At 41.5% G+C, this 13,928-nt stretch overlaps 1 protein-coding gene across 1 annotated transcript; it reads left to right on the top strand.

Moving 5' to 3' along the window:
- Positions 1–203: 203 nt before the first annotated feature.
- On the top strand, positions 204–13,112 carry LOC121449115 (nephrocan). The gene is made up of 3 exons (XM_041653336.1): positions 204–392; positions 8,761–9,662; positions 12,665–13,112. The coding sequence occupies exons 1-3, from the start codon at positions 204–206 to the stop codon at positions 13,110–13,112; spliced, it is 1,539 nt and encodes a 512-aa protein (XP_041509270.1).
- The last annotated feature ends 816 nt before the right edge of the window (positions 13,113–13,928 follow it).

Raw genomic sequence — 13,928 nt, 5'->3', positions numbered from 1 at the left:
AAGGCAGCTTATCAATGTTTACGCCCTTCCTCTTTGTAATGATTGCTAACCCAGGCAAATGGAGCAAATGGAGTTTTCCCCCTCTGTCCTCTCACGCTGACAAGAGTACACATTCATAAGATCCTGTTATCAGAGTCCATGGTATAAAGAGTACGGTGTCACCTAAACAGTTGCTTGCTACCCGCAAACTTCTGTGTTGGAAGATGCTCCTGCTGTGCGCTTTCCTTCTTTGGCTCTCTCTTAGCAGTGGCCTCAGTGCCTACTGTCCAGGACGATGCAGCTGCGATCCTATGCAGTTCGTCCAATGCTACAGGCTCATGGAAGTACCTTCAGGCATTCCTTCCACCACCAAGAGACTCTACATTAGCCACAGCAGAATCCAGCACCTCCAGGTAACCCTGTCAGTCTCCTCTGACGTTGCTACAGTTTTATTCTTGGGGCAGGGTATCGGTTGAGTTGTGGGGATTTTTATCTTGAATCATTCAAATCAGGCTCTTGTACGACCTGCTTCCTGGGCAGTGGTGAGATGCTCTATGCCTCTGAATATTTCTTTTTAGGGAACTTGTCACAAACACCCTGCCCCGAAAGTCGGAATTTTATTTCAATTTTTTATCCAACAAGTTTAAACCGAGGTTTGACAAAGTACAGATGAAGAACAGGCTCTTTCTTTCTTAAAGGGCACATTGCTCAACCTGGAGAACAAGTCCTTTCAAAGGAAAACGTTTCATTTTATCCAACAGATAGCAGACCAGAGTATCACAAAACTATCGAAATGAACTGGCAGACCAGACTCAATCCTACAAATTCCCATGCAGTCGGGGGGCTCTGGTGTTTCTGAGAACCAAGGTGGAGATGTGTGCTTTTAATTTTGTCGAGCTACTTGCACTTCTCATGATGTGGACTACACGGTAATTTGTTTGCTTCTGTATCCAGAAGACTCTAGAAATGGTATTACAGATTGATCTGACTTTTGTAAGTTAAAAGAAATTAATGTTTGATCTTTGATGTCTCAGAAGGCATGACAAGGGCTCTCTCTAGATACATGACCATCTTAGACAAGCTATTAGCAAATCTCCGTGCCTCAATTTTTATTCTTGATGAAGTGAGAAGGCTGCATTACATAAGTCATCTTCTGGATAGAAAAGTCTATGGCTCTCTGATTTTTCCTTCAGTATTCCCTGCTACTGGCTCAGCGCTCCAAGCCGCACGATAAGGAAATAGTTCTCTGAGAACTAGAGAGCTAACTTCTCTCTGAGAGACCTTAGGTGAAGCAATCTCTTCTCCAAAATAGAGACACCTATGCACTTTGATTTGGTTGAGAATTTTTCCCCGGTGTGTCTTAGTTTAATATAAACGGCATGGAATTACTATCCGGGCTCAACAAGCACAGCTATCTGCATCTGTTTGCTTTCTCTTCTACTCTAATTGTACCTAATACCAGAGAGCAAATCTGACCTTGCCTGCTGGGTCTTAGCATTTAGACAAGACAGCTGGGTAAATGTGAGACACTTAAATATTTGTTCTGCGACCTCAGCTGCCTGCAGAGGCTGGTAATGATTCTGCCACTCTGTTGTCAGTTGAGGACTCATCAAATTCTATGACTGAATGAGCCAATCTGTCACCTGTTGAGGCTTGTTGAACAGGGGTTTTTCCAGGACTTAGTTGTCTCTTGGAAGAGCAGGTCACATCAGAAAGATTGATGAAAGACAGTTTGTTTTGAGGGGAAAACAAAGAGCTCCAAGTGACCACATTTTGCTTGTACACCATGAATACAATGTCTATTCTACAGGGAATACAAGGTATATTCTATTTATTTAGTTTGGACTTAAGAGAATTAGGTGCCCATATGGAAATAAAACCAACTTTGAGTAAAGCCTCATATTATTAGTAACATAAATTTTGTATGACTTTATTATATTATTATTATTATTATTATTATTATTATTATTATTATTGGTTTTTCGAGACAGTGTTTCTCTGTGGCTTTGGAGCCTGTCCTGGAACTAGCTCTGTAGACCAGGCTGGTCTCGAACTCACAGAGATCCGCCTGCCTCTGCCTCCCGAGTGCTGGGATTAAAGGCATGTGCCACCATTGCCCGGCGTATGACTTTATTATAAACACTAATATAAACAGCACTTTAATGGGATAAAATAATAGTGGGATAAAAAAACAAATAATAGTTTGTGCAATTTAACTGTGTTTGGAATTGCGAATGTCCTGCTTGAGATTCAGGATAAAAGACTAAAAATTCTGCTTCTGTCCTTAGGATAAGAGGAATTTTACTTATTAGATTGGCCTGTAAAAATCCCTGCTTCTCTGAGGTTCATGCTTTTGAACTATTATAGTCTTCCTTTTCCTTTTGCTCACTTTACACTACATGTCTCTCCCAGCAAGTTCATTGGTTTCCCATGCATCCTAAGTCCTGCATCCTTAGGGAGTGTTTAGTCTCTATGTGATGCCTAGTCTAGTGTCCCGGTCTCATGCCTCCATGGTCTCAAAATGAGACCATTTCCTCAATTCCACCTTACCTCAACCATCTTAGTTCTATCATTTGGTTCTCTGAAAATCGTGTCTTATACTTCATCCTTCCGTTTACCACCATGACCATCTCCATCCCGAAAATCCTGACTTGTCCTTTTTTTTAAAAAATATTTATTTATTTATTTATTTATTTATTTATTTATTTATTTATGTATTTATTTATTATGTATACCATTCTGTCAGTGTGTGTGCCTGCAGGCCAGAAGAGGGCACCAGACCTCATTACAGATGGTTGTGAGCCACATGTGGTTGCCAGGAATTGAACTCAGGACCTTTGGAAGAGCAGGCAGTGCTCTTAACTGCTGAGCCATCTCTCCAGCCCCTGACTTCTCCTTTTAGTTGCCTCTCTTACCTTATGGAGACTCAGAGCCCTGAATTTACCCACGTCTCCCAGATACTCAGTTTATTTCCTATCTTCCTCCTTTCTCTACTGCTTCTCTCTGCAACCCACATTTAATTATCTACACACTCTTCCAGCAAGAACTCAACCTAAAAGAAGTTAGCTCTCTAGTTCTGCAGAGTCTGGTAATGATTCTGCCACTTTGTTGTCAGTTGATGACTCATCAAATTCTGTTACTGAATGTGCCAATCTGTCACCTGTTGATTCTCTTTTGTTTCTCCGATACCTAGACAAGTAGGTGTTGCTGAAGATGGTCACACATCAGATGGCTTGGGACCACCATGAATACAAGGTCTCCAACCTCATCTGTGTTTTGTTCATCCTTTTTCATCTTCTTTTTTAAAATTTAATTGGATTTATTTTATGTGCATTGGTGTTTTGCCTGCGTGTATGTCTGTGTGAGGGTGTCGGATCCCCTGGAACTGCAGACAGTTGTAAGCTGCCATATGGGTACTAGGAATTAAACCCTCTTTCTGTGGAAGAGCAGCCAATGCTCTTCACCTCTGAGCAATCTCTTTAGCACCCCATTTTTCCCTTCTTCCTCCCTTTCTTTCTTTTGTTCAGGTTTGCCCTTCATTCCCTCACAATCTTCTACAGTCCCAGTAGAGCTTTGGGTGTCCCAGTCAATGCTGCTGCCTCACTCTCAACAGATGGCTGGCAGTCCATTCTGCTGACAGAGCATGACAAGACTCCCATCATTCCTGCTCAGTGTGTGCTAACACTGTGTCCTTCTCAGCTCTCTCCAGACCTGCTCTGGTGTTCTCCACCTGCACATCAGCAGGAGCCGTTTCCTCCCTAGCACTTGGTTCTAAACCACACACTTGCCCCTCTTATTACAACAGTGAAGACCTCATCATTTTGTTCCTCTTCTCCCTATCACCTCCCTTGATTTTCTAGACTCTGTGCCTGTTTCAACTTCCTCACTTCACCCCTTCTTTCTTCTTCTCCCACCCCCTACCACCCCAAGACAGGGTTTCTCTGTGTAGCCTTGGCTATTCTGGAACTCGCTCTGTAGACCAAGCTGGCCTTGAACTCACAGAGAACTGCCTGCCTCTGCCTTCTGGATGCTGGGATTAAAGGTGTGAGCCACCACCTCCTGGCAAAGCTATTTTTTAAAGTATTTTGTGTGTGTGTATGTGTGTCCATGCATGTGGAAGTCAGAAGGCAACTTATGGGAATTCTCTCTTTCTACTATGTGGGTCCCGGGGATTGAACTCAGATCCTTGAACTTGGCAGCAGGTGCTGAATCATTTCTCAAGCCCCCTCTTCTTTAATTCACTGTGGTTTGACTCCTTCCCTTTCCATGTAATTAAAATTCTAAATCACGGCTGCATACTTCCATTTTCTGAAAATTTGCAGTCTCGTGTCCTTTGTGGAACCATATATCTATGCCTCTGCATTTTATCTTTTTGCTCATTTATTTTTCTATGCAGTCCTCCCTCCCCCCCACCCCCTTTGAAGTTTCTCAGTAAGTCGTAACTACTAAACAATGCCCTTATGTGACCTCAGTGTATCTCAACAGTGATGTTTCCTCTACCCGATTCTTCAGTTTCCCCAGATTTCAGATTTATTCAGCTGTCACTGGGATTCTTTACTTAGGTATGAATGAGGATCTCAACATAACATGCCTCAAACTAAATTTAGTCTTTCTCCCTTGCTTAGAGTCTGCTGTGATTGACTTCTTTAACTTAACAAAATATCCTCAAGGTACATCCATACTGTAGCTTATGTCAGAATTTCCCTCCTTTTAAAGGCTGTCTGGATTTTACTATACACACACACACCATATGATTTACTGTATATATGATATAGTATGTATACAATATAGTATATATAGTAAATATCTGATATATATAGCATATGAATGATAGGTCATTTTTCATAGTAGTCATCAGACATTGTATTCTTTCTTCATTTTTTCTACTGTGAGGCGTAGTGCTATGAATACTTGTGTTTCAGGGGCTGGAGAGATAGCTCAGTGGTTAAGAGCACTGCCTGCTCTTCCAAAGGTCCTGAGTTCAAATCCTAGCATCCACGTAATGGGAAACAACCATCTGTAATGAATACTTGTGTTTCAGTATAGAAATTTTTGTACGGACCTAGACAGTCCCTTTCTTTGGTATCTACATAGGAATATTTTTTTTTCACGAAATGGGGATCTTACCAGCGTTTTGAATAACTCTTGGACTATCTTCCTCAGTGGATACATGGTTTTGTATTCCTGTAGCAATTTTGACACCTCTAGCCACTCCGCATCCTCACTGACTATCGCTGTCTTTTTTTCTTTGTGCTTGTAGCCATCATAATGGCTTCAAGCAGTATTTTGTGCAGTTTTGATTTGTGCTTCTCAGTGGTTAACAACACTGAACTATTTTCATTTGCTTGTTGGTAATTTGCACATTGTTTTGGGGGAAGTATAAATGCAAATTCAATGCTTTTTAAAGTTAGGTTACTTGTATTTTAATTATCAAGTTGTAAGCATGCTTCAGACAGTCTAAGTATAGGATTTTTACTATAGATAGATACTACTTGCAAAGTTTTTCTCCCAGTCTGTGGGCTGTTTTCATTCTTTTTCTTTTTTTTTTTTTTGGCAGCATCATTTCAATGCACAGATGTTGCTTGCTTTGAATTGGTCTGGTCTCTCTTTTGTGTGTCTGTCTGTGTTTCATTTGTGCTTCCAGCCTTATGTCTAAGATGCTTCACCTCACCCAAGGTTGGGAATATTGATGCCTGTAGTTTCCTCTGAGAGCATATAGTTTTAGCTCTCACGTTTAGGTCCACACTCTACGTCCAGTCCACTTTTAAGTGTGGTATGAGAAAGCAATCATCCTTACCCCTTTGTATTCTCTGTCTTCTCGTATTGCTGTTCACTAACTCATGTTTACTTTCAAGCCACAGTGAAGTACTTGCTTGTACTGAGAGAAAGACATGGAAAGCATGTGGTACCAAAGCACCATTTGAACACTGCCAGGGCTCTCTCACTGAGAGGTACAGATTCAGTTCAGTTCCTTTTGTCCACGTCTGCAAAGCAGAACTAAATCACTCCACTATTTTCATTCAAACTTCTACAAGCCCAAGTGTTATATTTCCTTGTAAGGAAGAGGTCAAATGTGAATATAGTTGTGGTAGTCAATTAAAATTATTCTAATGTACATTATTATTATTATTGTGTGTATGGAAGAGAAGTTATATCAATTTCCAACTGGGCAACTTAACAGTGGGATTACAGGTTATTTTTATTATCTTTCCACATTTCCCTGGAACATTAAGATAATTTATAGGGAACAAATGCTCCTTTCATAATCAGAAAAGAATCTACTTGCTGGTTGCTTCATATAGGCCAGAAGCCATCTCGTTGTGGGGCTGGCAGTTTTGTCATATAGTGGACCTCTAAAGAGCCCAAGGCGGGTGTGCGTGACACCCTGACAGTTGGACCACAGCCTGCCCCAGACTGAAACCAGAAGACAAGTCTCTCCTGGGAAAGCCAGTGGGGGTAAACCTGCTCCATAACACATCGCTTGCTTTGTCCTGTTAAGAAACCCAAAGAAGCTGCCAGCCATGTTAAGGTTAGCTGTAGGGCAAATGCATCTCTCTCCACTTTTGTGCACACATCCTTGCTGAGGTCATGGAAAGGGGAAATCCGGTCTGGCAAATTCGTTTTCCCATTGTAAGCTCAGCAAACCCATTCCGAATGTTCAAAATCAGAGGATGACTTCTTCACCATAGTAACACCAGAATTCTACCTTCTCTGCTCAAGTATGTCACAGCCATAAGGTTCCTAAAAATATACACTTGAAGAAGAAACCTATGCTGGTAGCTTTTCCCCTTGCTGTCAGCATATGGTTGGATGGGCAATTTCAATCTTTCTTTTTTCTTTTTATTTTTTTGAGGCAGAGTTTCTCTGTATAACCACTCTGACTGTTCTAGAACTCATTCTGTAGACCAGGCTGGTCTCTAACTCACAGACATCTGCCTGCCTCATGCTGGGACTAAAGGTGTGTGCCTTCACAGTCCAGCAATTTCAATTCTTAAGCCTTGGCTGTCATCTTTGAAGAGTCCATAGACATACTTTGCAAAAATGAAACAGTAAATCTTTAGAAAATGGTGGCTATTTTAGTTAATAGCCATCAAAACTAATCCATGCTGACTCTGAGAAAAATAATAAGAAAATATTTTCCATGCTTGTTAAAGGAAAAAAAAAATGTAGCCCAGGCTGGCCTCGAACTCCTGATCCTCCTGCCTCTGCCTCCTTCAGCAAATCCTACCGGCGTGCGCCACCACAACCAGCGGAAAAAAAATCTAGCTACTAGGTTCAGGTAGGATGTGGCAGCATGTATTTATTATCCAGGTTACTCTCCGCACTTCATAAGTAGGAGTGAAAGCAAATTGAAATTTGGACAACATGCTTTGGCTAGTCCCAAACAAACGCCCATTCGGATCCATGCAGAAGACTCGTACAGTGTTATCAGGGTTTATGGTCGGTCCCTGAGGAGAGGCAGAAGTTTTAGCAACATCTAATTCTTCTTTTGGGGATCCAACAGGTCAGGAAGTGAAGGTCCATGTCTATTTCTGACTTTATATAAAAGATAAACACCTAGGAAAGGTCATTTCAGAATTCAGCGTGCAAGCGGAGCAGGCTGGTTCCTTTTGGGAGAGGGGGACTGAAAGTCCCCATTGATATGGGAGACCCATTTGTCCTAAAACTGTGTGGATTTGTGTCCGGATCTGGAGTTCCATTTGAAACGTCATGATTATAGGCCAAACACAGTAAAAATGGTGTGACTTTGGAGTCCATAGATTTTGTCGAATGTCTCACTACTTCCCGGTTTTCTCATCTCGATACTAATATTGGCAATGGCAAACTTGAAATGCTGTTGAGAATCTGTAGGGAATATTTAAGAAAGTGCATGGCAGTCGTCAATACCGAGCAAGTGCAAGGAAACACTTGCTGTGAGGAAGAGAGCTAATTAATGTAGCTGATGGATCACGGAGAAGGTACCGAACACCAGCAGTACTGTATACCTCAATGCCAGTGTGTGCTGTGAGGACGCAGGGATGCCTTTGTCTCTTCGTGAAACTTTTCCATTGGTGAAGTATAAAGTGGGGATAGAAAACAGTCAGGCTTATTTTCCAAATTAAGCATAACTGAAAGCGTTTTGAGCAATAGCCCAGTGACAGAGGAATCTGTGATATTTGAGCTTTGGCTTCTCATGTTTTTCCTCTTGTAATCGTGGTTTTTAGGATAAGAAAGTTTTTACAGTCTGCTGAGCCATTTGTAGATTGTTGAACTTCTGGCTATTGTAATGCAAGAAAAGAACACTCTAGGGCACAAAGCATTGTGCAATTTTTAAGTACTGCTGCCTAGAAAAGAATTTCCTGGATCAGAAAAAAAACTGTAGCAAGAGTTGACTAATAGCATATATCCGCCAATAGTGTGTAAAAGAGTGCTTTTAATGTCTTACACTAATGGAAGCTGTATTAGTCAGGTTTCTCAAGACCTAAGTTGGGAGGCAGATGTGGATGGGAATTCAGGAAGAATTGTGGAGGTGGGGTTAGGGAGGGTAATGATCTGATTACATTATAAATGTGTAAGAAATTCAAAATTTATCTAGACTTGATTTTATATTAGTATTCTAAGAGATAATTTAAAGAAAAACTCAAAAGGGAATTCTGAAATATCACTAGTCTTGCAATGATAACGTGTACCTTTTTTTTTTTTTGGCAGAATCTTAACTTATTTCTTTATTTTCTTGTCCACTCCCTTTTCTCTCTCATTGTCATCACTATGACTGCTTCTGCTGTTGCTGCTATTTTGCAGCCAGCTAACTTCACGGGACTGTTGGCTCTGGAAGATTTTATTCTGCTGGCCAGTGGAACAGAGTCTGTCGAAAATGACACCTTCAAAACTCTGAGTACTTTAAGGACCCTGGAACTTTGGAAAAATAAATTGAGACGAGTCCCCAGTGCTCTCCCAGCCAACCTCGAAGTGTTAAAATTAAACGATAATTCCATATGTGTTCTACATAGATCAGATTTCGAAGGACTGAAGAAATTAGAAGTCCTTGAGCTTAAAAACAACTTGATCTCTTCCCTGTCTCCCAGCATGTTCCCCTCGCTCATCAGTTTGCAAAGTCTGGTGGTGGATGGAAACAATATAGACTCTATAGCTGGACCACTGAACCTTCCACATCTCAAGTACATGAGCGTGGAGAACAACAAACTCCATCTTATACCAGGGAATGTCTTCGCTTCTTTGCAGAATTTGCAGTTCCTCAGTTTCAGTGGTAATTTTCTGACGAAAATTCCTATAAACCTACCCAGATCCTTGCTGTCGTTAAAGATGGAGAGAAACCAGCTCAAAGTCATTAGGTTTCGAGATGTGAGACACTTGGAGAACCTGTCCCATCTCTACCTGTCAGAGAACTTCCTGTCTTCTATTGATGGGGCACAGGTGCTTACCAATTTAACTACTCTTGAGGTCTCCCAAAACCTGCTTCAAACGTTGCCTCCCAGGCTGCCGGCAAGGTTACAGAAGCTTGACTGTAGCAGTAACTTCATCCAGAAAGTGACAGCGCCAGAATTCCAGGACCTCCGAGACCTGAAACATCTGTTTCTCGACAACAATGTGGTTAGCTTGTTTGAGGCGGGAGCCCTTCAGAGGTGTTCACAGCTGTCCAACCTGGCCCTGGAGCAGAATCTGCTATTGTCCATACCTCTGAGGTGAGTGAATACTGTCATTTGCTGTAGGTTCCAGAAGCCTTCTGCCGGCACTGGCACACACCAGCTGCCAAGCAGAGTCATCAGCTAGAAAAAAAACTAGGGGTTACAGTCAGAAATTTCCAACAGTGGTTGAGAATCCCCAGTGTGCAAACCGAATTCATAGGGAATTAATGTTTGCTCTTGGAACAACACACACAGCAGGTATTGAGAGTGACAAACACGCTGTAGAAAGTATATCTTGATTTCTAAGTATATGGTATGTGTAACTGGCTGACTAGGCATGGGTAGCCACTAGCAAGGACACCAGGAAACATGGATGGGGAATATTTGGTAAGATACTGTTGTAATAGGAGCAGCGGGCTACGTTCCTGGCACCCAGCCGCCCGCACGGCTAGCTTTATACCGGAAATAATTACACGGAAACTTTATTTTTTAAAACACTGTCTGACCCATTAGTTCCAGCCTATTATTGGCTAGCTCTTACATATTGATCTAACCCATTTCTAATAATCTGTGTAGCCCACGAGGTGGCTTACTAGGGAAGATCTTAACCTGCAGCTGTGTGGGGTGGGAGAATCATGGCGGCTGCCTGACCCGGCTTCTTTCTCCCAGCATTCTGTTCTGTCTACTCAGCCTACCTTATTTTCTGTCCTATCAGGGCCAAGAAAGTTTCTTTATTAACCAATGAAAGTAACACATAGACCGATAACCCTCCTCCATAAAGATACTTTTAGTTTGAAAAACATCAAGGTAGTACTTATGTGGGAAAAATATAAATCTATAATCTAATTCCTTGTTATAGGAAGAATATGAGAAAGCCTCATATTCTTCAGGGTGCTATGGCTCAAAGGCTGAAGCAGGCTCTGCATATCTGTCTGTGTCTGTATGAGTGGGTAAGTCCATCAGCCTTGGTCTTACCTTCTGTAAGCTTTCTTTGTCTTCTCTCCTTCTGGCCCCTCCTCTACTTTCCTCTCTTCCTCCCCTTCTTCTTCCTCTACCTCTTCCTCTTCTTCTTCTTCTTCTTCTTCTTCTTCTTCTTCTTCTTCTTCTTCTTCTTCTCTCTTTCTCTTCCTCTCTTCCTGCCACTCACATTTCACAGATTCCCTTTTCAAATATTCTTCCCTCCATACACACTTCACTTCAGCTGTTTCCCTAAGTACTCAACCATCCCCTTAACCACACAGCCATCCCCTTAACTACTCAGCCATTCCCTTAACTACTCAGCCATTCCCTTAACCACTCAACCATTCTCTTAACTATTTAACCATCCCCTTAAATACTTAGCCACCCCCTTAACAACTCAGCCATCCCCTTAACTACTTAACCATCCCCTTTAATTACTCAATTATCCCCTTGACTACTCAACTATCCCCTTAACTACTCAGCCATCCCCTTTACTACTCAGTCATTCCCATAACTACTCACCCAACCCTTTAACTACTCAGCCATTCTCTTAATTACTCAACCATCCTCTTAACTACTCAGTTATCCCCTTAACTACTCAGTCATTCCCTTAGCTATTCAGCTATCCCTTTAAACTACTCAACCATCCCCTAAACAACTCACCCATCCCCTTAACTACTAATAATCTAGTCATAAATTTACATTTGTGTGCATGTGTTTGCACATGTCAAGGCTTATGTGTAGAGGCAGAGAACAACTTGCCAGTGTTGGATTTCTTCTTCCGTCATGTGAGTCCTGGGGACTGAATCCAAGCTGTCAGTCTTGGCAGCAGGCGCCTTCACTAGCTAAGCCATCCTTGCTCCCCCCCCCCAATTTACGTTTAAGACATAGCATGCCATTTATTGTATCTATTTAAAAAATTTAAAATCTTTTCAACACTTCATCAAAAAAAAAAAAGGACTTCTTGTCCTGCCCACTATCTTTATCAAGTTTCTTATAATTAATATAAGCTTCTGGCTTCCATACACTCCCATGGTGCCCACTTTACCTAATTCATTATTATTTACAAAGAATATCAGGAAAGGAAGAGCTATCTTCATTTGTTTATTTATTTGTTATTTATTTATTTATTTGTTTGTTTCTTCAAGACAGGGTTTCTCTGTGTAGCTCTGGAGCCTGTCCTGGAACTCTATCTATAGACCAGGCTCTGCCTTCCCAGTCCTGGGATTAAAGGTGTGTGCCACCACTGCCCGGCTAGGAAGAATTATCTTTAATATGTACAGATTTTTTTTTCCTGAGTTGGAAAGGAACTTTTATTGCATAGTGTGATATCTGTAGCCAATACAAAACATCAAAAAGTGATTCCCCCTTCCCCCAAAGGGACTTTAACAATTTGAGCAGTGAGCTTCTTCATACTCTTTCTTGTCCGCCTTCCATGTTGTTTTCAGATGGTCTTGTCTCAGCATTCAGATGCCTCCTGTGTTAGGAGTTATTTGTCTGTGACATAGCTACAGAGGCTTCCTCTTCTTTTCTCCTCTAACTTTGAATAAGGCTTTTGCAATACAAAATGTTTTAGGTTTGTTGATTTATCAGTTTTTAATAACATCTAGATTTTGAGTCATAGAAGTTTTTTAAATAGAATTAGTAATTTAAATTTTATGATAATATTGTATAATCACACATTAGCTCATTATTTTATAACTTCTAAAATATTGGACATTAGGGCTTTGTTGGTTTTTGCTATTATAATTCAATATGCTACAAACATTTGCAAATAAATCTTTATGAATTTTTCCTATTATTTCCTGACTGGAGTTATGACATTATTTAAACTTGTTACATTTCATTACATTGTTTCTGAAAAGAAACCAACTGATGATTTCCTCAACAGTTTTTAGTATATCTTTGGGAGAGGAATGCTTTAAAGTTTAAAATCGAATCATTTTGTAATTTCATATGTCATAACATGCAGCTCCGTTTCCTGCCTTGAGAAGAAATGGAACTGTATAGAGGAGCAGTTGCTGTCCATTGCCTTGGAGATTTTGAATGATGGTTGATGGAAAGAGCCTCCTTTCACCTCCTGTTTCTTAACTTTGCAGGCTCCCTAAGACCCTGGCCAGGCTGGACCTCAAGGGCAATGCCATCCAGGACATGGCTGAGAGGGAGCTCAGGGACCTCAAACTGCTTCAGGTTCTGAACCTGAGGAACAACAAGATCTCCGCCTTAGACCTCAAGGCCCTGGAGGGGCTGCCCCGGCTCAGGCACCTGTACCTGGATGGAAACCCCTGGAACTGCACCTGCAGTCTCCTCCGTGCCAGGGAAGTCCTGAAGGCCAAGGGCACGGACGTGAAAGGAGGGCAGTGTGCGGCCCCAGCAGAGCGACAAGGGGAGAGCTGGATGTCTTCCAAGAAGATCGTGAGACAATGCGAGCACCACTTACACCAGAATGAGAGAAGCAAAGAAATCAAGAAGAAATCAAAACTGGAAGACTCTTCCAGCGTCAGACTCAGTCTGGATGATGATGACGATGATTATGAAATAGATTAGTGATGAGCTTTGTTTTCAGTTTAGAAAATGATTTTTAATGTTCAGTCTCAGAAAGACGCTATCATTTAGATATGTAAGCCTCCTTTGTAAGTGGTTTTTGTATTTGTGAAGGTGAAATAAGGGTTAAGATTAGTTAAAATGTGGGGGAAAAGAAACAATTGATGTGTTTCCTACTTTGAAACAATTTTGTGTTTTAGTCTGCAACCTAGGTAGATAATGTCAAATAAAATTATAAAAAAAATAAAATAAAGTTAATCAACGTTCCGTAAGTAGAGTATTTTGTTTTACCAAATAATTGTTGACATTTTTATATGAAGCTGCTGTTAATGGCCTACACTACAAACTGCTAGGATAAGCAACGACATCAGAATGACTAAGTTACTAGAACAATTCTCAGTAATTCACAGAGTAAACGGAGAAGCTGGGGAGTCTGGTGAGAACAGCGTATTCCCTTCCTCTCAGGAGAGTGAAATACCTAGGAGACAGACAGACAGCAGGCTGTGGGAAAGGCTTCTAGGAGACAGACAGACAGCAGGCTGTGGGAAAGGCTCCACGAAGACAGACAGACAAGCTGCAGGAGAGGGTTATTTTGGTTGGTGGTCTCTGAGACATCAGTGCATGGTTGTGTGGTAGGAGCATGCAGCAGAGGCCTCGTTCACCTTACGGCAGCCAGGAAGGAAAGAGACTTGAGAAGGGAGCCAACCAACAGGACATGGCTTTCAACTAACCCCCAGTCACCTGAATTTCTCTAACTAGTCTCTACTCCTAAGTTCTATCATTTCAATGGTGGCATGGTGGGGTGGGGTTGAGTATGGG

The sequence above is a fragment of the Microtus oregoni genome, unplaced genomic scaffold (assembly GCF_018167655.1).
Source record: "Microtus oregoni isolate MIOR12 unplaced genomic scaffold, Mior012 000006F_ref0000085, whole genome shotgun sequence".
Lineage (NCBI taxonomy): Eukaryota > Metazoa > Chordata > Mammalia > Rodentia > Cricetidae > Microtus > Microtus oregoni.
Note: the sequence above shows the minus strand (reverse complement) of the source record. Positions and strands in the feature narration are given on the sequence as shown.

What these genes read in the sequence shown, in the direction of transcription:
- LOC121449115 (XM_041653336.1), top strand. Translation starts at nt 204, where the DNA reads ATGCTCCTGCTGTGCGCTTTCCTTCTTTGGCTCTCTCTTAGCAGTGGC. An exon ending in GCAGAATCCAGCACCTCCAG is followed by an intron (nt 393 to 8,760) that starts GTAACCCTGTCA and finishes GCTATTTTGCAG; the next exon opens with CCAGCTAACTTCACGGGACT. An exon ending in CTATTGTCCATACCTCTGAG is followed by an intron (nt 9,663 to 12,664) that starts GTGAGTGAATAC and finishes TTAACTTTGCAG; the next exon opens with GCTCCCTAAGACCCTGGCCA.